The 22640-nt window shown below is 41.9% G+C and overlaps 1 protein-coding gene across 1 annotated transcript in view; it reads right to left on the bottom strand.

Annotated features, from left to right (window-relative positions):
* Window positions 1-22640, bottom strand: part of LOC134227314 (probable G-protein coupled receptor No18) — a 203736-nt gene that overhangs the window by 29429 nt on the left and 151667 nt on the right. Inside the window, exon 2 of the mRNA XM_062708701.1 lies at window positions 18215-18872. Coding sequence (XP_062564685.1) covers window positions 18215-18770 — 556 coding nt within the window. The 5' untranslated portion in view covers window positions 18771-18872. The remainder of the gene's footprint in view (window positions 1-18214; window positions 18873-22640) is intronic.

Here is a 22640-nt window from a genome sequence, read left to right as displayed (position 1 = left end):
CCACTATGCTAGACAGGTGCTCAAATTCCTAACATTAGGCGAGGCAAGAATTTATCTCTCCTTATTTCTTACTTCTCACTGTGAAAAGTGAGGATTGCGAAATAATAAGTGAAACGTCTCATTTCTCACTCGTCATTTCTCGCTTCTTGTTTCTTACTTCTCATTTCAAACTTCTTATTTCGAACTTCTCACTTTCGCTGTGCGAAGTGAGATATAAGAAATGATGAGTGAAAAATAAGACGTCTCACTTTTTCGCTCTACTCATTTTTCACAGTGAGAATAGGGAAGTAAAAAATAAGGTGTGAAAAATGAAACGACTCATTTCTCACATCCATTTTTCCACTTCTCACTTCGTTCATCTCACTTTGCGGAGAAAAGTGAAAAATGATTATAGAGAAGTGAGAAATAAGATGTCTTATCTCTCAATTCTCACTCATCATTTTTCAATTCTCACCGCGTAAAGTAAGAAGTGCATAGCGAGTAGTGAGATGTCTTATTTTTCACTTCACACTACTCACTTTTCACAGTGAGAAGTAAGATAGGGGGAGTGAGAAGTGAAACATCTCACTTTTTTCTTCCTACTTGTCATTTCGCACTTCTCCGTTTTTGCATTGAGAAGTGAGAAATGAAGAGTGAAAAGTAAGTTTTTCATATCTTTGACCGGTTCATCTCTGAGAAGTAAGTAGTGAGACGTTTCACTCCTTAATTTTCTTACCTTATTACTCACTAACTCATTTCTCATTGTTAAAAGTGAGAATTTCGAAGTTAGAAGTGCTCCGCATTTCGCACTCATTTTTACAGTGGTTCTTTTTGCCAAACCATTAATGTATAACGGCATTTTAGGTCAAATGATCTATCCGCCGAATGACCTATTCGACAAAATGCTCTTTTCGACCAATCGACTTTCGGCTTAATGGTGTGTTTCCGAATGGTTTTCGGCCAAACTGTCCTTCCCGATTGTGCCGGTTGGCCGATAGTTAGAATTGTTTTCTTATTAAGTGAGATGTTCGACGATAGTACGGAGTAGAGAGAAGAGGGTACCGAGAAATGATAATGTGCACTGAGCAGTGGAATATGTGCAGTAACAAGCAAATGATGAGAAGTGAGAAGTGGAAAATGAGTAGTGATAAAAACAAAAGCAAGAGATGATAATTGAGGAAGTGAGAAGCGGAATGTTAAAAAGTAAGAAGTGAGAGGTGAGATATACGACAAAAGACGCAGGGGCTTCGTGGCCGTGCGGTTAGCGACGTCAATCGTCTAGACGCATGGGTTATGGAGCGTGGGTTCGATTCCCGCCCCGGTAAGGAGAAAACTTTTCGTGATCGAAAAATTCTCCACCGGTCCACTGGGTGTTATGTGTCCTGTCCGTTGTCTAGGTGTTAAGTGTTCAGTCTGTACGACCTCTGGTCGAAGACGGTGTTCCTGTCTTTAAAGAAGACTGAAGAAGGGAGAGGGAAACAGTAAAAAACGAAGAAGAAAGAGGAAAGAATGAAGAAGAACGAAGGAAAAAGCAAAAAGCGAATATGAATAAAGAAGAAGGAAAAGGAAGCAAAAAGAAAGAAGGATTAAGGAAGGTACAAAGAGAAAGAAGAAATAAGGAAGGTATTGGACGAGCCAGCCTTTGGCTGAAAGTCTCGTAAATAAAGACAAAATAAAATAAAGAAGAAAGGAGAAAAAAGAAAGAAAGCGGAAGAAAGTAGATAGAAGGGACAAAGAAGAAGAAATAAGGAAGAGAGCAAAAAACGAAGAAGGGAAAAAAATAGACGGAAGAGGGTGGAAGGAAGGAAAAACAGGAAAAAAAAGATAAAAAAAATAAGAATCACGCAGACAAAAGAAGGAAAAAGAGAGAAAAGAGAAGGAAAAAGTTGGAATAAATAAGAATAAATTTTACCATAAATTATTATCGGAGACGAGCCAGCCTTGGGCTGAAAGTCTCTTTAATAAAGACACAAAAAAAAACCATAAATTATGAGTAATACGGCTACGCAGTCTCATCTAATTGAAACGAGTTTTATTTATCGTCCGACGTTTCGACACGGGATTGATCCCGTCGGACGATAAATAAAACTCGTTTCAATTAGATGAGACTGCGTAGCCGTATTACTCATAATTTATGATTGAACGTTACAGTCGACTCTACCACAGTAAAATGAATTTTAAAATTTTCATTTCTCACACCTCACTTGTCACATCTCACTTTCGAAACTCACTTCTCACTCCTCGGCCCTCATTTCTCACTTCTCCCTCCTCATTACTCCATTTTCACTTCTCGTTCCTTTTTTTTCACTTCTCACTTCTCACTTTTCACATCTTACTTTTCACTTCTCAATTCCTACCTCTCTTTTCTCACTTCTCACACGCTTTTCATTTCACACTTTATCACTATTCACTTTCCAATACTTGTCACTACTGGCTATCTAAATTTTTTCAACAATTCTGCCAATCGGCATTCGGCTTTAAAAACCCTACACTGTAGGGAAAGGTGGTTCATAACTTTCGTCCAATTGAATAAAGTGGTGATATTTGCATACCAATGGAAGCCTATAACTGGTGAAGAGATTTGATCTACTTCATCTATTAGAAAACTAAAAATAAAATAAAAGTCATGCGGGCAGCAGAGACTATGTCCAAGGGCTTGACGATCACTCCCCAGGCCATCTGCGAGTTGTGGGGCTTGCCTAGGATGTGGTGAGGTTTAACAGTGGGCCCTGTTAAGCCTCTATAAAAAGCTGCATGTATCCGCAAGTAGGCCCCACCAAAGCGACCGTGTGCCGCTCAAAGCCTGGTGTCCTGGTGTTAGGTGGGACGCTAAACAGTCCTGACACGACGGCCCTCCGACGAGACAGGAGGTTTGCGCAGGCCCAATAAGCCGCCTGGAAAACCAATCATTACGAACAATATAAGAGATAATGCGACTCGATATAATCGTCAAAGACCTAGGCGACGAATTCAGGATCACGATTGGAAGCTTGGAACATGGAACTGCAAGTCGCTAGGTTTCGCAGGTTGCGACAGGATGATCTACGATGAATTTCATCCCGCAACTTCGACGTCGTGGCGCTGCACGAGATTTGCTGGACAGGACAGAAAGTGTGGAAAAGCGGGCATCGAGCGGCTACCTTCTACCAAAGCTGTGGCACCACCAACGAGCTGGTAACCGGCTTCATAGTGGTGGGTAAGATGCGCCATCGTGTGATTGGGAGGCAGCCAATCAACGCAAGGATGTGCAAGCTGAGGATTAAAGGCCGTTTCTTCAACTATATCATCATCAACGTGCACTGCCCATACGAAGGGAGACCCGACGACGATAAAGAAGCGTTCTACGCACATCTGGAGCAGACATACGATGGATGCCCACTGCGGGACGTCAAAATCGTCATCGGTGACATGAACGCACAGGTAGGAAGCGAGGAAATGTATAGACCGGTCATCGGACCGGATAGCCTGCACACCGTATCGACTGACAAAGGCCAACGATGCATAAACTTCACAGTCTCCCGCGGAATGGTAGTCCGAAGCACCTTCTTTCCCCGCAAAAATATCCACAAGGCCACATGGAGATCACCTATCCAAGAAACGGAAAACCAAATCGACCACGTTCTAATCGACGGTAAATCCTTCTCCGACATCACGAACGTCCGCACTTACCACAGTGCGAATATTGAATTCGACCACTACCTCGTTGCAGTATGCCTGCGCTCAAAACTCTCGACGGTGAACAAGACGCGTCGAAGTCGGACGCCGCGGCTAAACATTTGGCGGCTACAAGACGGTAAACTAACCCAAGAACACGCGCAGAGCTGGAAGTGGCACTCCCAACGGAAGAGCAGCAAGGCACAGCGTCTCGTGAAGATGGTTGGAGAGATATTCGATCCGCCATTGGTAGCACCGCAACCGCTGCACTTGGCACGGTGCCCCGGATCAGAGAAACGACTGGTATGACGGCGAATGTGAGCAGTTAGTGGAAGAGAAGAATGCAGCATGGGCGAGATTGCTGCAAAACCGCACGAGGGCGAACGAGGCACGATATAAACAGGCGCGGAACAGACAAAACTCGATTTTCCGGAGGAAAAGCGCCAGCAGGAAGATCGAGACCGTGAAGAGACGGAGTAACTGTACCGCGCTAATAACACACGAAAGTTCTATGAGAAGTTAAACCGTTCACGTAAGGGTCACGTGCCACAGCCTGATATGTGTAAGGACATAAACGGAAACCGTGAGGTGATTCAAAGGTGGCGGCAGCACTACGAAGAGCACCTGAATGGCGATGTGGCAGACGAAGATGGCGGTATGGTGATGGACCTGGGAGAACGCGCACAAGACATTATTTTACCGGCTTCGGATCTCTAGGAAATCCAGAAGGAGGTTGGCCGGCTGAAGAACAAAAAAGCCCCTGGGGTTGACCAACTACCAGGAGAGCTATTTAAACACGGTAGTGAGGCACTGGCTAGAGCGCTGCACTGGGTCATTACCAAGATTTGGGAGGAGGAAATTTTGCCGCAGGAGCGGATGGAAGGTGTCGTGTGTCTCATCTACAAAAAGGGCGATAACCTGGATTGTAGCAATTACCGCGCAATCACATTGCTGAACGCCGCCTACAAGGTACTCTCCCAAATTTTATGCCGTCGACTAGCACCAACTGCAAGGGAGTTCGTGGGGTAGTACCAGGCGGGTTTTATGGGCGAACGCTCCACCACGGACCAGGTATTCGCCATTCGCCAAGTACTGCAGAAATGCCGCGAATACAACGTGCCCACACATCATCTATTCATCGACTTTAAAGCCGCATATGATACAATCGATCGGCAGCTAATGCACGAACACGGTTTTCCGGATAAACTGACACGGTTGATCAAAGCGACGATGGATCGGGTGATGTGCGTAGTTCGAGTTTCAGGGGCATTCTCGAGTCCCTTCGAAACCCGCAGAGGGTTACGGCAAGGTGATGGTCTTTCGTGTCTGCTATTCAACATCGATTTGGAAGGGGTAATGCGAAGAGCAGGGATTAACCCCTATTTGGTTTCGCCGACGACATAGATATTATGGCATGTAACTTTGAGAAGATGGAAGAAGCCTACATTAGACTGAAGAGGGAAGCCAAGCGGATCGGACTTGTCATCAACACGTCGAAGACGAACTACATAATAGGAAGAGGTTCAAGAGAAGACAATGTGAGCCACCCACCGCGAGTTTGCATCGCGAGTAGAAGAATTTGTGTACTTGGGCTCACTGGTGACTGCCGAAAATGACACCAGCAGAGAAATTCGGAGACGCATAGTGGCTGGAAATCGTACGTACTTTGGACTCCGCAAGACGCTCCGATCGAATGGAGTTCGCCGCCGTACCAAACTGACAATCTACAAAACGCTCATTAGACCGGTAGTCCTCTACGGACACGAGACCTGGACGATGCTCGTGGAGGACCAACGCGCACTTGGAGTTTTCGAAAGGAAAGTGCTGCGTACCATCTATGGTGGGGTGCAGATGGCGGACGGTACGTGGAGGAGGCGAATGAACCACGAGATGCATCAGCTGTTGGGAGAACCATCCATCGTTCACACCGCGAAAATCGGACGACTGCGGTGGGCCGGGCACGTAGCCAGAATGTCGGACAGTAACCCGGCGAAAATGGTTCTCGACAACGATCCGACGGGCACAAGAAGGCGAGGTGCGCAGCGGGCAGGGTGGATCGATCAGGTGGAAGATGACTTGCGGACCCTCCGTAGACTGCGTGGTTGGCGACGTGTAGCCATGGACCGAGCCGAATGGAGAAGACTCTTATATACCGCACAGGCCACTTCGGCCTTAGTCTGAATAAATCAATAATAAGGCAATACTTAAATAACAGTATGGTATTGAAGAGAACTAGAAATAGTGTTAATGTAGGAATTATAGCCTCAGTATTAACAACCGTTAAACGGTAAACGCATACACTAAAAAAGCAAACGAATGAACACAACACAAATATTAATCAAAACACCACCCATCCAACACATACAATAACTAAGGGTATGCGATAACACACTTTTTCCTAACGAAACGAAATGAAACGAAATTTAAAATGTCTATGTTGATTCGGAACGAAACGAAACGAAATAAAGATTTCTTTCGAGACTTCGAAACGATACGAAATCAAGGTTCATTTAATTCGAAATTTTTCGAAACGAAACGAAATTTTATTTTTTTTTCCGCGGAATTTTTATTAAATTGGTTTTACATTTTGTACGCAATTCTGAATTCACTTTTTCGAAGTCGAATAACTGTTTGCGACCAAAAGAATTACAATAACATGTGATAAATCGCCGTATTCTCGCCGCATATACCATTGACGATAAGACAATACCCCAGCATTTGTGCCGCTTTCAAAGGAATTCATCGTGGAGCGTGTGCTCCCGAATCTGAACAATTTTATATCAGTTTTATATCAGTAAGAAATTGTAGGATTTTTCATATACGGATTCAAATTTCGTTTAAAACCTTAGTTCACTTAAGAATTATGGTGAAGCATACTTCATATTGTCTTGTGAGCGTGGACTAAGTACCAACTAATGTACTAAAGTACCAAGAAAATGAATTATTTTTTATTTAGTGGGATACTCAATTATGTATCCACATTTCCACATCCGCCAGGCGTATACGCAGATAGAGAATTGATATTACTAGACCAACATTTGAAAAGAGCGTATCAGTCAAAATGCATTCCTTATTCTTCGTCTACATATCTAAACCAACATTTGAAAAGGGCGTCATAGCCAAAATTTATTCCTTCTTATTCTTCGTCTACATATAAAGCTATATTTGGGGACAAAGAATCAGAAGGAATAAATTTTGGCTGTTACGCCCTTTTCAAATGTTGGTCTAGATATATAGCATACATTTGTCACTAGAAGAATACTGTGCACCTTTCTAAAATGCACGAAGATATGTATTTCCGATTGAATTTCACAGACCCATAGTCTTATATACAATGAGCTCGACAAGCTGAGCGATTGTCAGTGTGTCCTTGGCATATGAGAACAGCTGTTATGGTCAGTATGAGCTGAAAGCAATCTTAAGTAAAGAACTTTCAGCAATTTTAATGATCTTTCAACCCGTTCTGAATTTTTTTTGCAATTTCCATGCGAAGATCTAGAAATGCTCACAAATCGGCAATGTTCCTTACTTCTTCTTCTTCTTCTTCTTCTTCGTTGGCATTACATCCCCCACTGGGGCATTGCCGCCTCGCAGCTTAGTGTTCATTAAGCACTTCCACAGTTATTAACCGCGAGGTTTCTAAGCCAAGTTACCATTTCTGCATTCGTATATCATGAGGCTAACACGATGATACTTTTATGCCCAGGAAAGTCGAGACAATTTCCAATCCGAAAATTGTCTAGACCGGCACCGGGAATCGAACCCAGCCACCCTCAGCATGGTCTTGCTTTGTAGCCGCGCATCTTACCGCACGGCTAAGGAGGGCCCCTTACATTGTTCCTTACATATTGTGCAAATAGTCAAATAAGAGCTTATCAGCTTGATTAACAGTACACATCATAGTTACTAATCATGATTGGCCGAGAAACAGAAAATATGCACAGCTCACCAATTAAATAATATTCTTGGGATACAAAAAAGTTATTCTTATTGTATACTTGCTTCGGAGTTACCAATTCATGACCAATAATGATGCTGGTCACGTGCTTATAGTCAATTTAGGATTAGGAGAGGAGAATTAGTTTAACACTCATTGTTATAATAGACCGAGGAATGCTCTGCATCTCCGTGAGCGCTACGGGAAAGGAATCGTTGGTTAGTTGAGAAGGTAATTTATGTGGAACCCCTTGGTAAGCGACAAAATATTTATTATAAACGAAGTTAATTTGAAAACAAGAAGACGAAAACTGTGTTTCACATCAAACCAACGCAAGATAAATGTGTTTCGTTTAATAATCTTCTACAACACGATCGATTCCGCACTATACAATTTTGTGCTCTTCGATGCAGACATTAGTTTTGTCACTTCACGTTCTCCTACGCTAATTTACAACATTGGGATCATTGTTTAATGGACAATTAAAGTAGCAGACTTTTAGTATGAAAAAAGAATCAATCAATCAAATTTTTACAAATGTGCTCCATCGCACATATTTTGGTGCAAATGTATTGGTGAATACGTAATTAAATACAGCTTTTAATGATCTTTTTGGATGCATACTTTATTGCTTCGAAAATTTCAGTTTTCATGAGATATTTGTACTTTAAAAACAGTGACATTGCGTTACGAAAATAGTCGTATAATTGATACTATACAAAAAGTACAAACATTGGAAAAGTAGTAATTCAGATTCTCTTAGTATTCGTCAAGAGCTTTCTTTTCGTGCATTAAAATTCAAAATCGGAGCATTTCTCATGAAGTTATACTAGGTACAAAAATATGGTGTCGAGAATTTAATGTGCTTCTGAAATAAGGGATAAAAAGCTTTCGGGTTATTGATACAGTATCACAATGGCTTAGAAATTGAGAAATAGTTTCTTTTAAGTAAATTAGGGATTCTACATGACTACATAATGGATTCCCGTACCAAAATGTTACGAAGTGGTGGGATGAGCTGAAAGCAATCTTAACTCCGCTAGCAATGATGGTTCTCCGTAGTTGCATGTCCGAAAGATTGTGAAACTATTGAGAACTTGAGCTACAGGTCCTAAGCCCTGGTAAAGGAGGAAGGTTGCGATGGCTGTTATTCATGGCCATCGTGTAAAGCAAAAATGGATAAACCCCAATGCCAAGGTGTCATGCGACCCGTGCCGAGGGCAGAATGGTTGAGGGGGTTCTAAACATGCTCAACCGCGTACGGAGCCTGGGGTGCACCAGGGCGAACATCCCAGTAAGCAGCCCTTACTGCACTACGGCGGGGCACTGGTGCAGCGGACATTTATTTCCCTAGCTACTCGTGGGACCAAAAATGAGTACAAATTTTACAAACAACCCTCAAGGTGACGACTGCCTCTCTCAGTCGTGTGAGAGCGAAGTGGAGAATACTCTGAGTCAGCTTGGCCTTACCGAAGACCAGCTACTCAGTAGTTCGCAGGAGAAGATGGAAATATCCTGCCCCTCAACGCCTATCTCCCGGAGCAGCACATGTTTCGACAAAGCTGATCCAGATCTACAACCCCCCTCATCGACCGACTCCAACCTGCTGGACATGGAAGATAACGAAGATGATGGTATAAGGATCGTCATCAACCCCAAAAATCTTTAGCAAGTAGCAAAGGATCCGAAGATAACAAGGGTTCTACGGAAGCCAAGGGTGCTCCGAGAAAGAAAATCCCCACACTCACACGCTCGCAGAGGAAGCAGCTTAGAACTCTCCGGGAGAAGGGAAAAGACCGGAATGAGGCCTTGTCCATAATCCTGAATAAGGAGAGCGAGCCCACTTCCTCAAAACGCTCGAGAAACGACCTAGACAAATCCGCCACAGAGGACCCCAAACAAAAAAGGGTGAAGCACCATCTGGATCCGAGAGAGCGCGCCCAACAGTCCTCAAACCGCGCGCCTCAGAAAAACGTGTCTGGACAACAAAACCCACCCATGAGGAAAACAGCTGGTATCAGCTACAGTGATATGGCTAAAAGCGTGAAGGTCGGGATAATACCCAAAGACTTTCCCACCGTCCAACTCACTACAGCCCAGCTAGACCTTCTACAAGAAACACTCCTGCTCAGAGTAGTTCAACAGCGAAACGAGCCAATAAAACCCAAATTCAACAACCTCATCTACAAGTCCGGTTACATGGTTCTAATCTGTAAGGATCAAGAGACTGCTGAGTGGTTAAAGAGAATATCCCCATCCATGAAACCCTGGGAAGGTGCAGAGCTGATGGCAATGGACGAAGTGGCGATTCCACGTCCAGAGATGATCCGAGCATTCTTCCCACGAAGCTCCAGCTATGATGACGACCGAATAAAGGCTCTCATAGAAAGCCAAAATGACATCACAACAACTAATTGGCGTATTGTGAAACGATCCATTCTGAAAGATATTCATGTTGAATGGATCTTCACAGTAGAGGGTGCGTCGATGGAAAAGTTGAAGAAGTCCAAATACACCCTCAACTACCGATTTGGTGAAATCCAACTAAGGAAGATTACAGATCAACCGAGTGCCGCTACCGCCAATCCGACTGGAAGGCCGACCCAAGAGCAATCTGAGGAGGCCTCCTGTTCGGGCGAGGTTCGGCTAACTGGAAGGCCGACCCAAGAGAAATCTGAGGAAGCCTCCGGTTCGGGCGAGGTTAGTAAATCTCACCCCAAAAGCACCATAAGTCTGTCCGCCTCTAAACGAAAAGCTCGAAGCTTACATGCGACCCCCTGCTCTAGTGGTACCAAACCAAAGGTATCTAAACAGGGCAAAAGGGGTGCAAAAAGCGACAGTTTGACCACAGAGGCGAAACTGGCGGGCCAGGTTGCTTCAGGGAAGAGAGAAAACCCAAACTGTAATATCAAACGACATCCTGATGATCCGCAACATCCAAAGCCGGACAGTCATCGTCCGGAAAAAGCAGGAACCCGGAAATGGCGACTAAAGTTCTGCAAGTGAACCTCCACCATGCTGAGAGCGCCACGGGTGTGCTCTGTCGGAGGTTCACCAAAGAGAATTTAACCGTGGCCCTCATTCAAGAGCCATGGGTCAATAAATCCAGAATACAAGGTATTCCACAACACTCATGTAAGTTGGTATATGATGACAGCCAGCTTTCTCCTAGAGCGGCTATTTTATTACATAACAACTGTAAATACTTTCCAATCTCAGAATTCATAAAAAGGGACATCGTAGCGGTCAGGATGGAGGTACCTTCCGCCAGAGGGAGTAGAGAGATCTTGGTGGTCTCGGCATACTTCCCAGGTGACGTGGACGAAATCCCTCCTCCAGAAATAGCTGCGCTCGTAGCCTACAGCCACCGACACAACATCCCCTTCGTCATAGGGTGATGCACACGCAAATGCACATCACACCGTATGGGGAAGTACCAATATAAACACCAGAGGTGAGTACCTGTTACAGTTTCTCTCTTCCAAGAACATTGACATTTGTAATGTTGGTGACAAGCCCACGGTTGAAAACTCCATTCGTCAGGAAGTTTTGGACTTGACTATGTAGTCGGTCTATCTCTGATAAAATAAAAAACTGGCATGTTTCTGAAGAAATATCAATGTCAGACCATAAACACATCATCTTCGAATGGGAAGGGGGTCTAACGATGGAAAAAACGTTTAAAGATCCTAAGAAAACTGATTGGGAATCCTACTCAGCTATCCTACGATCCGAAGAGTACATCATAGAAAGTCACATCAAGTCCATAACACAATTGGAAGATGCGTCCAAATCCATTAAAAACAAAATCCTTAACGCCTACCAAGAGAGCTGTCCAACTAAATCAACTAGTTCGAGTAGAGACGTTCCATGGTGGAATAAAACTCTTGAGAAGCTTAGGAAAACTGCGCGTAGGGAGTTCAACCGTGCTAAGCGAACCGGCGATTGGAGCCTATACAGAAAGGCCCTGACGAACTACAACAAAGAAATAAGGTCAGCCAAACGGAAATCGTGGATTCTAATGTGTGAAAGCATAGAGAATACACCCGTAGTGGCCAGACTCCAAAAACTCTTTCAAAAGACCACTCCAACGGTGTGGGGAGCCTCCGAAAGACGGATGGTTCGCTCACTGTAGAGCCTAGCGATACACTGAGCGAATTGTTAAAGATCCACTTCCCTGATTCAATCCCTGAGTCGAGCATCGGCGACCAAGGCACTGGAATTGCTGTCTCAGATCCACAAGAGATCCAATCATGGGTTTCTGGATCTAAAAAAGACGCAATAAAGGTTGCAAAAAAAGCTTTCACTCGGGCCAGGGTTGAGAGGGCTGTGAGATCTTTCGAGCCATTTAAGTCTCCTGGCATGGATGGAATATTCCCAGCGTTGATCCAAAAAGAAGAGAAAACACTGGTTCCACCCTTGGTTGAGATTTTTAAGGCGAGTCTGATTTTGGGGCACATACCTAACGATTGGCGTCAAATCCGGGCTGTCTTCATTCCGAAGGCAGGCAAGAGAGATAAAACCAACCCCAAAGCATTCAGGCCGATAAGTTTATCCTCTGTAGTGCTCAAAATTATGGAAAAGGTACTATGCGAGTACATAAATCACAAATTTATGAAAGCAATGCCTTTGCCAAAAAACCAATTCGCTTATCAAAGTGGAAAATCTACGATGTCGGCACTACATACGGTAGTTCAAAAAATCGAAAAAACACTTAAAACACTAAGAAATTGCTCTTGTAGCATTTCTTGATATTGAGGGCGCATTCGATAACGCTTCTTATTCGTCTATAGGGTCAGCAATGTTGAGGAGAAAATTCGACCCATGCATTGTTACCTGGGTACATGCTATGCTAGCTAATCGGAAAATCTCCTCTGAGCTTAGCGGTTCATACATCACTGTTAAAGCAACAAGGGGGTGTCCGCAAGGCAGAGTGCTTTCTCCTTTGTTGTGGTCACTGGTGGTGGATGAGCTTTTAGACAGCTTAGAGAGAAGAGGCTTCGAAGTGGTTGGATATGCTGATGACGTTGTCATTATTGTACGAGGCAAATTCGAAAGTGTTATCGTGGAAAGAATGCAATCTGCCCTAAATCACACTTTTTCCTGGTGTCAAAAGTATCAACTAGGCATAAATCCTACAAAAACTTCCATTATCCCTTTCACCAAACGGAGAAAGGTACAACTGAAACCCTTTTCTTGAATCAAACACAATTAGTTTATTCAAGTGAAGTAAAATATCTAGGTGTCATACTCGACGCAAAGCTTAATTGGAACTCTCATCTCCAATCAGTTGTGCAGAAAGGTCTCAATACACTTTGGGTTTGTTCAAAAACCCTTGGTAAAAAGATGGGGCCTAAAACCAAGTATGATCATGTGGATATATAAAACCATTGTCCGTCCCAGGACAACTTACGCTTCCCTTGTCTGGTGGCCTAAAACTAATGAGGCTGCTGCAAGGGCTAAGCTCAACAAAATCCAACGCACCGCTTGCATAGCCATCACTGGTGCAGTTCGTAGTACACCCACTTTGGCCCTAGACGCAATGCTTCACCTGCCCCGGTTAGATCAATTCATAAAGCTGGAAGCGGAAAAAAGTGCTCTAAGGTTAAAGAGAACAAAAACACTGCTGTCGGGAGACCTTACGGGTCACCTCAGCATATTAAATGAATTTGCCATAAATCCCGCAATAGGAATTTGTAGTGACTGGATGGAAACGGTAGTCAATTATGACTTACCTTACGATGTGTTCATTCCTTCCCGCCAGGAGTGGGAAGGAGGTGGACCCAGCGTTCCAACAGGCTCTATAAATTTCTTCACAGATGGTTCGAAAATGAATAATCTGACAGGATCCGGAATCTATGGCCCTACAACAAAATTTCTGTCCACTTAGGACAGTGGCCCACAGTATTTCAGGCGGAAATATATGCAATATTAGAATGCGTGTTATTATGCCTGAGGAGAAAGTATAGATTTGCAAAAATATGTATTTTCTCTGACAGCCAAGCGGCACTTAAGTCGCTTAATAACTACACTTGTAACTCAAAGCTAGTGTGGGAATGCATTCTGGCTTTGAAAAACTTATCCATACGCAATCGAGTCTACCTATATTGGATCCCAGGGCATACGGGTCTAGAGGGAAACGAGATTGCTGATGAGCTAGCCAGGAATGGATCTAATGAAAGGTTCATTGGCCCTGAGCCCTTCTGCGGGATCTCAGACTGCTCTGTAAAAAGGAACTGAACAAATATATGGTCAGTCAAATCACATCAAACTGGAATGCACTTCCCATACGAGCCAATCCAAAAGGCTCGTAACGATTAACCCCAAGAAAACCCAACAACTATTAGGTCTCAACAAAAGGGATCTCAACATCTACACCGGTCTAATAACTGGACACTGCCCCTGCAGATACCATCTACAAAAGATCGGAGCAATCCAAACCTCAAATTGCCGCTTCTGTGACGAGGAGAGAGAAACATCAGAACACATCCTCTGCTATTGCAGTGCACTCACCCAACGTAGGTTCAAAGTTCTCAGCAAGCCCTTTTTAGGGCCTGCTGACATATGGATCTTATCCCCAAGGACGTGGTTGGCTTCATAAAGCTAGTCTCGCCAGAATGGGGGAGTCACATACTGTAACTCAGGATCTCTATTCATCAATAATAGATGGTCTTGAGTTCAGTCGATACCAAGGTATCTCAGTGACAAACATGTTACTGAGATAACTTGCGTATTTCACAGCAAAAGAGTATATCACAATAGTCCTAAAATCTGGACGCAGTGATCTTCACCCGAAAAAAAAAAAAAAAAAGTGGTGGGAAATTACAAATGTTTGGTGTTGCGTAGTACTTATTGGGGTCGTCCATTAATAAGTCAGTTATTGAGTTTATTTTTTTTATTCGAGAGGACTTTGAGGCTTTTTCAAACCTATCTCTCAGCGCTCAATATCACCATGCACTCATTTGAGTAAACGTAACGAACAGTTTGCTCTCAAACACGGTTTCCTTCAACCATGTCACGGATCGTAAAACTTGTTTGTGGATGTATGCATTATATTTTCGGAGCCGCAATCATGTTTTTCAATACAAGTTTTATCTTGATTCTCAAACATATTTTTAGCTTCGACAAGCCGAGAGCCACGTGTTTTTATTCTGCATTTTATTTGATCATTTTGACTATTTATTTTTGGTTAATTTTCCTTTCGTTTGCACTCACTAGCTCGGCAATTTTGTCTCAGCTGAAAAAAATGTAGCCGTAAACATATGTCAATTTAGTCGATATTTCAGCTTAAGCATTTTAACAAAGATTTGCACAGTCAATATCAGTTAAATAATTTAAGAGTGTTAGTCACCGGCAGTCGAAAATATAATTATTAGCATCAGGCCAAACCAAACCACTGCAAGAATAATAGCCTATCGAAAAAAGTTAACAGAGAGTTACTAAGTGATAAATTGAAAATTTATTGATTACCATGTTATGTTAATCGAGATGAACCAGCCTTGGGCTAAAAGTCTCGTTAATAAAGACATATTGTATCAGGAATCCGAATGAACTTCGCTTTGACTTGAATAAATATACAATTATTTTTCACCAGCACATAAACAATATTTTCAAAATTATAATTAATTTCCCTTTGTGTTGATTAGAGCGTAAATATTTAAAATGCATATAAGTAGTGCACTCAGAGCACGACGTATTCGCTCTTGTGATAAACATTGTTTGAGACATGAGACGTAAATCAATCTCTTAAGGAATGAATAGGAAGTTGAAAACAGACGACAGAAAGATTCCTCTTCAACAATGCTGCGCTTCTTGGTCCATTATCACCTATCAAAATGTTTAACGTAGGAAAAAGGCAATATAGGACTTTCCAGTGTAAAAACTCACTTCTAGAGGGATCGATCGTCTGACCACGTACTTAAAAACCGATCCGAATCATACTTGGGTGTGGCTAATATAGAAATAGTAAAACCCATTACCATTTTATTTCGTTTTAAAAACTAGATATGTGATATGAATGGAATTGGTTCAGTTCTAAATTTGTGCCGGTTAGTTCCTCAAACCTTAATAATCGAAACTCCAGATCGTGACCACCAACTCGAACTTCATTTCAACGATAGATAATGTGACAATATCCTGTGTCGATTACAACATGTCGCATCGAAATTTGCTGAAATTAAGTATTCGATCAACGATAAACACGTTTGCGTAACGCGACACCATTTGCAGAACACTGTTTGTCGATCAGCGTAACGTGGCGGCGGTATTGATATCAATTCAGTAATTTTCCTTATAATCTCCGTTTTTCCCGCGATTTTAATTCATAGCCTCATTTCTGTTGATGTATACGAGAAATGCTTAGAATAAATCGAGACTCTAAACCGTATACCAGAGCTAAAAAACGCACTTGCATTTCAAAATGCGAAAAAGTGCAATTCAGCGATGGTGTCGCGTTACAAGATGCAGCGCGTTATATCGTTATATCATATTCAAAGAAAAAATCTAAAAATGAGTATTCTATCAGGACGAAAATTTAGTGAGGATAATTTCACACTTGTTTATCATATGGCCCCGAAGCTAATTTTCGAATGCAGACCTAATTTCTCGCTAAAAGTCGGCTCCTCATGGTGTCCCGTTTCGCTGTAATGTGTCATATACGAATTTGTCGACGAAGAATGGGGTTATATAGTGCGTTTATAGGAATATTGTTTAACCTAAAGTTTTAAAAACAACTTTACGATTTTGTTCAGCGGCGCAGCCAAAATTTTTGATAATATAAAGTATGGTCTAAGTTTAAATTTGTTTCGAAATTCCGCGGAATTTCGTTACATTTCGTTAGAAGCTAGTTTTTTTCTAGCGAAATTTTTGTAATTTTACGAAACGAAATCAAGAAATCAGATTTCGCCATGCTCAAATTCCGCGAAATTCCGCGGAATTTCGTTTCGAACCACCTAAAACGAAATTTTTCGAAATACCGCATATGCTTAACAATAACCCAATAATAAGAGCAAGTTTACAAATATAGTAGAGATAGACATAGTCACATAGTCACCAGTGAACCGAAAGGTGAACATAGAAGTGAACATATAGTGAACAAAATTAGAGAGCATAACCAATGATAAGCCGATATCCCATTCCGGTTAGAGACTATAACACAGTGAGTAAAAGCTAGACAAAAAAAAAACTACTTAAAATTCATGTAATAACATAAAACAAAATGACAGGATTCCCAAATGTACAACAGATACAGACAACACGACAGGCTAAAAGTATTAAGACAAGAGCGATCAATTCTTTGTGAGTAATATTTTTTAAACTTGTGATAATTGTAAATTGTAAAACTGTTTGGATAAACATACAACAATAAATTTTAGATCCCTGAAGAAGGTCCCAAATACGGACCGAAACGTCGGAACAAGAACATTATAGTTCGTTTGATACAATATTAAGACTGCTAAGACAATAAAACAATACGTGGTAAACGTTTTATTCTGCCCGACCTTTTGGCCATTGGATGTGACTTTATTTTCAAGGAAAAAATTGGTCATTTGCTTTTAAAATCTTTTCTTTTGATAAAAGTTGAAAATAGTCGAAATTCTGTTATATTCTTCCGACAAACTGATTTGATGTACCTTTGTTTTCGTATATCGAATCTAAATTTTATTATTTGTATTTATCTTATCACATGTATCCATAGTTTTGATACTCAGAGAAATAGTACGATAGAATATGGAAGCTTGGGAAGAACAATTCGAATTGAAGAATTCAACTCTTAATGATTAAAATCGATGCGCTTCAAGTGCTCAACTTCAAACGTCTTTGGTCAAACGGTATTCTTTCTTACCTCATCTGACAGTGGGCAAAATGGCTTACCAATATTAGGCATTGGTCACAACTTAGGTAATCCATTTTGCAATCACAACATCAAACAATTGCCACCCCTTTATAATTATTTATATGTCTTGTTCTTTTGGTATACTCCGTTGAATTGCGGGCTGAGCATTCTTTAGGTATCAAAGCATCTTCTAGGCATAATTTAGGAAGTCAACAAAAGTTCCATGACTACAATAGACAAAAATCCTCTGTGAGCCATCATTCCTCCATTTACTATATTCGATAAGTATTATGGAAACAAATGCCTATTAGTTAACGAAGGATACGCTTCCACTTGATATAGTTTGGCTACATGTAGATCCAACATGTGGAAACATGAATTAGTCGTTCCACCCTAGAGGGTTATTATGGAGCCTCTTCCCGCATTGTAAAATGCAACTCAGTCGAGACAGAATGATCCAATGATCCATTGTCTGGCCAATTCTTTGTATCAGTGTTCCTTTTATGAGTCTGGAATCCTTCTGAGAAGTGTGCATGCCATTGCTAATTCGATACTCCGACGTGGTATTTAAAAGGAAAACAGTTTTTCCACACATAAATACGACAACCGTTTGATCAAGAATTTCTACGAAATCATAAGAAACATTAACATTATTCAGATTATTTTTTTCAACTTCCAATTGTCTCGTGTGCATGTATTTTACGATTTCGTAAATGAACTGTTGCATTGAAATGTAAACTACTGAAGCAAATTCCATGTCACTAATAATTTGCATATCAATGCAACAGAGTTTTCCGCCATTTACTCACCTACGGCAAACACTATCACGGCCGGAGGCATCACGAAGATTCCCACCAGCCAATCGGCCACGGCCAGGCTCATAACGAAGCAGTTGGTCACGGTCCGGAGCCGCCTTGTGGTGGCAACCGACAGTATCACCAGCGTATTTCCAATCACCGTAATGACTATCAGTGCACAGAATAAAATAACGAGAAACATCTTCTCCCAGGAAAGGCATATCTTCGCGCAATCCCTATCGCCAGCGTCGTCTGGCCCGGCAGAGGCAACGATTCCGGCTGGGAACGGCGATGAGGCCGTCGTTGTCGGCGCCACCGATGGCAGCGTGTGGGATGCCGTCAATGAGGTGGCCGCCATTGTCGAACCGTTCGAGTCCACCACGAAGCGTTCGCTGAAGTTGAGCAGACCACCGTTTACGATCTGCAGGTTGAGGTAGATTTCCTGATAGAGGTTGGCCGTGAACGAGGTGGTGCTGGTGTAATTAATCGTGATGGATGCCATCGACGACGCGGGCGTGGTGGTGGTGGCGGTAGCGGCTGTTGCGAAAGTACCGCTTCCATTGGCCATAATTAAATGGGGTTCACTGAAGGTGTGATACTGTTTTGAAGGTGGTGGCAGATTCGTAGAGCTTTTGGAAGATGCAATATCACCATCGATGGATGGAATGAACTGTAAAAGGATAGAAATAGAAATGATGATTAGAGACAGGGATGTAACGAAATAAAACGTTTTTCATTTATCGCGATGTGGGCATTTGGGAAAAGCCTTTTATTATTGGAAGATAATGCTATGAAAAGGTCAGGGTTGTTTGCGTCAATCAGTGAGTAATGTCCATACTTTGAATAGTTCACATTACATGCAAAACGCATGTGATCTATAACTGCAACTGATTGACACTTGAGAAAAAATACAAAATTAGACTCCCTAATTTTTATATTTTTTGTATGAAACTGAGAATCGAATTATTAGCAAAAATTCATTTATTTATGCAATATTTAAGATAAACCTCCTCGTGACGAGTGTTCGGAATTTGAGTCTGTTTGAGATTTGAGTCAACACGGTACCAAATTGAACACCATCTGTTAGAATATAAAATTTCGCGGAACCGGAAGGATATTTTCGACCTTCCAAACAAAAATAGCATACCACATGGAAGGCAAATTGTGTTCTTATTTATTTACCTTATCATGAAACCCGCCAGGCAAAACATTCCCGTGGAGACCTTTCATCCGCAAACATCAGATAGCAATGATCTAATCACAAAGTGCGGAAGAAAGCAAATTATGCTGCATTTGACTAGCGCCCCCGCCTTCAGAACGAAACGCTGAAGTAACCTCAGGGCGCACTCACAAAGCTAACAGTTTGTGCTTCGCTTTCATCTGTCCCACAAAATTCTTTGGTAATTTCAGAAGACACTGCTTGGAGTAGATACGTTCTTGAAGGGGAATTGTACCAAATACACCATGGACTCCAAAAGATAATAAATAAGATGTCAAAACAGATTGTACCAGTTCCTTTCATTGGTTTGTAAATATGGACTAAAAATGCTAATTTAATAAGGCTTGCTCATGAGCTCGAATTAATCTCTTGAATTCAAGCTGATTGTGGCCATTCGTTAGAAGCAGCAGACTTGAAAGCAGGCGAATTTCAAAGGCCGAGTAATGAATAACTTTTACACTGTTACTTTAACGCTACGTTTTGGCATGGTTAAGGTATAAGACAGGCCAGTCGTGTACAACTCCGCAAATGAAAATAAATATGATGCATTCTGCAGCACTTGCCCACACTCCTTCCCAGGCTCTGGTTACGTGAACCCATTTGTGTTGCTAACAAATTGCGAATAAGTTTTTCTCACCCTCATGTGGAACGACGGCAACGGTACGACGGTGCTAAATGATTTTCGTCGGATTTCTTGCAGTTGGCTTTTGGTTGGGTTCTTATATTTAGAGATAGGCGAGTTGTTTTGGAAAAACGATGGAACTTCTGCAATTGTCTATGGGCTTACATTTTCAGCCAAAAGGTCGATATTTGATTTAGCGCGACGATGTTACCAGATCTTGTTAATTTAAATAAAACACCTTTTTCAATTGCCTTAGTTTTTCAATTATCAAATGGCGTAGGATGGCCTCTTCCGCATATCTCTGACCACGGGATCCCTAGCTTTCAGTACAATAATGCCCTGGAGGATCTGCTCTATCCTAGTGTAATACTACCTACCATGGATCTTCATGGATAGAAATGACAAATTACCAGAAACGCGAGAGAGAGGGCTTCGGGCACACATGGGTGGCCAGCTGAATATGATTAATTGGGTACCGAATGTGAGCTTTTGCTATTTATAAATCTCGCTGTTGGAGAAGTGGTGAATGGAGCTCTATTTTTGTAATGCGTAGAATCATTTAGCTTTAAAAAACCAATTTCCGATTCCAAAATGCATATGAGAAAGGAAGGTATTTCAGAAGCTTATTTTTGTTGGTTGGAAATTGTGTTTGCTCCTGCGTCTCCGAAAAGACCACACAGCATAATTTGTAAATACGAAAGCATCGTTGGATCTGAAACCTATTGCGTTGGAACTCGACTGCGTGTGAATTTTATAGTGCGATAAACATTACGAAAAAGGTACCTTTTCCTTGTAACTTCAGCTTTCGTTCTGGGATTCTCATCGATTATTTTTTTCTGGCGAGTAAAGACAGAACAATAATTTGCGACAATCCCCGGACTTTTTGGTCAACATACTGATCTTCGTTTATTATCCGTGGATACATGTTCCGGTAACTTCCGGTCATAAACAGCAATTATTAATAGATATTAATTATAGGTAAGGTAATACGTGACTGGGAGATCTGTTTGCAGGAGATGGTCGATGGTAGATTGGCCGAAATGTCTGGACAGGAACGTCGGTTATGATCCAAGAGGAAAATCCATCTGCCAATAGGGATGAGGAAATGTTGTGGTCTGTCAGGTACAAAATGGTGCGGATTACCAGCTGTTTGGAGTTGCCATACGCCCATCAATTTTGGGCGTAAATATTGGGACATGCTTAAGAAGTTGGCCTCATTTTCCTTATTATTATCTGGTTTGAATCTGTCGCCGGTTCTGTCTGCACCAGAAGCTCAGTTTGTCTTTTTAGCGACTGAAATCCTTTTGGGGATTTCCACGATCTTTGACGTTATCTAAAGACAAAGAAGAAGAACGAAGATCGAAGAAAGTCGTTTCTTACTACGTGTTATCGTAAGTTCAAGTTTTATGTGTGCATAGCGATAGATTATTTGTATGTGTATGTGATGCGTAAACTTTATCTGTCTATTGCAAAAGCAAAGTTCAGTGAATCCGTTGTTGCAAACTGTAGATTTCAAGTGATATTATTTGTTTAATTAATCGCATCTGCTCTATCTGTGTTGCTTTTGCTCGGTCGAGGCGCCCGTGGAGATGAGTGGTGAAGGGAGCGATCCCAGCTTCGGCAATCATCCGTGCGCTCAGTGTGCAGTGCCTATCGGTGATAATGACGATTGTGTTGAGTGTTTTGGAAGATGCAAACTGTCTATCCACGTCCAATGCCTACCGGGAGCAACGATTGAAGATTTAAAAGTGCTGCGGAAGGTGAAGAATGCCGTTTTTGTATGTGATGCATGTTTGAGCCTTGCCGAGTTCGATGATAGGCACAGCGAAAAACGATTGGATGAGATTTTTTTTGGGGTATCCAGCTGCAGCTATCTGGTAGCTTAAATTGTCAAGACTGGACCCGAACAGAAGTTTTGCTTCTGCTAGGACCAATACTTAGAAGAACTAGTCTATGTTAACCACTTCAACACTATTTGTTTTAGTATTCTGATAGCTAGCAGAATCTCAAAATTTCTGTTGTAGTATAGATTTCCCTTTTACCCTTCTCCATTGTCGTTTTCCCATTAGTCTGTCAAGCAAATAATGTAAGTTCTAATTTAAAACGTTTTAAACACACAACGAAGTTAAGAAAACTATTTTGACACCGAAGACGGCCCCACCGTTGAGGTCGAAACACGTATCTGTCAAGACACAATTAAGTAGTGGAACTCAATGGGACCGTACAAACTCGTCTTATGACAAGTGACACAACGAAGGTTATCTGGCGATTTGAAATGTAAAATTTGAGCAGAATTTAAGTGAAAAATTTAGTTTATAGTTTCTTGGAGCCGACAATAACCACCTAAAGGCAGTCTATGTTGACAACGGGTGATACCGTTGCCACCTCCAAGTAACACTTCTTGAAATAGGGATATAATTAGATGTTATGGTATTGATTATTTAGTAGATTGAGAGTTCGACTGCTAATGTTTGAGTATTTTTGTGGTTTTTGGCTTTTCAGCCTGTTGGTTTTTTAGAACAATCGCTTAAGATCTGTCCCAACGTTTCGGCAAATTGTTGTTGCCTTCATCAGGGGAAACATCATGAATGTAGTTC

Source organism: Armigeres subalbatus, chromosome 1 (genome assembly GCF_024139115.2).
Source record: "Armigeres subalbatus isolate Guangzhou_Male chromosome 1, GZ_Asu_2, whole genome shotgun sequence".
Lineage (NCBI taxonomy): Eukaryota > Metazoa > Arthropoda > Insecta > Diptera > Culicidae > Armigeres > Armigeres subalbatus.
The sequence above is the reverse complement of the archived record's forward strand: the minus strand, read 5'-3'. Positions and strand labels throughout refer to the sequence as shown.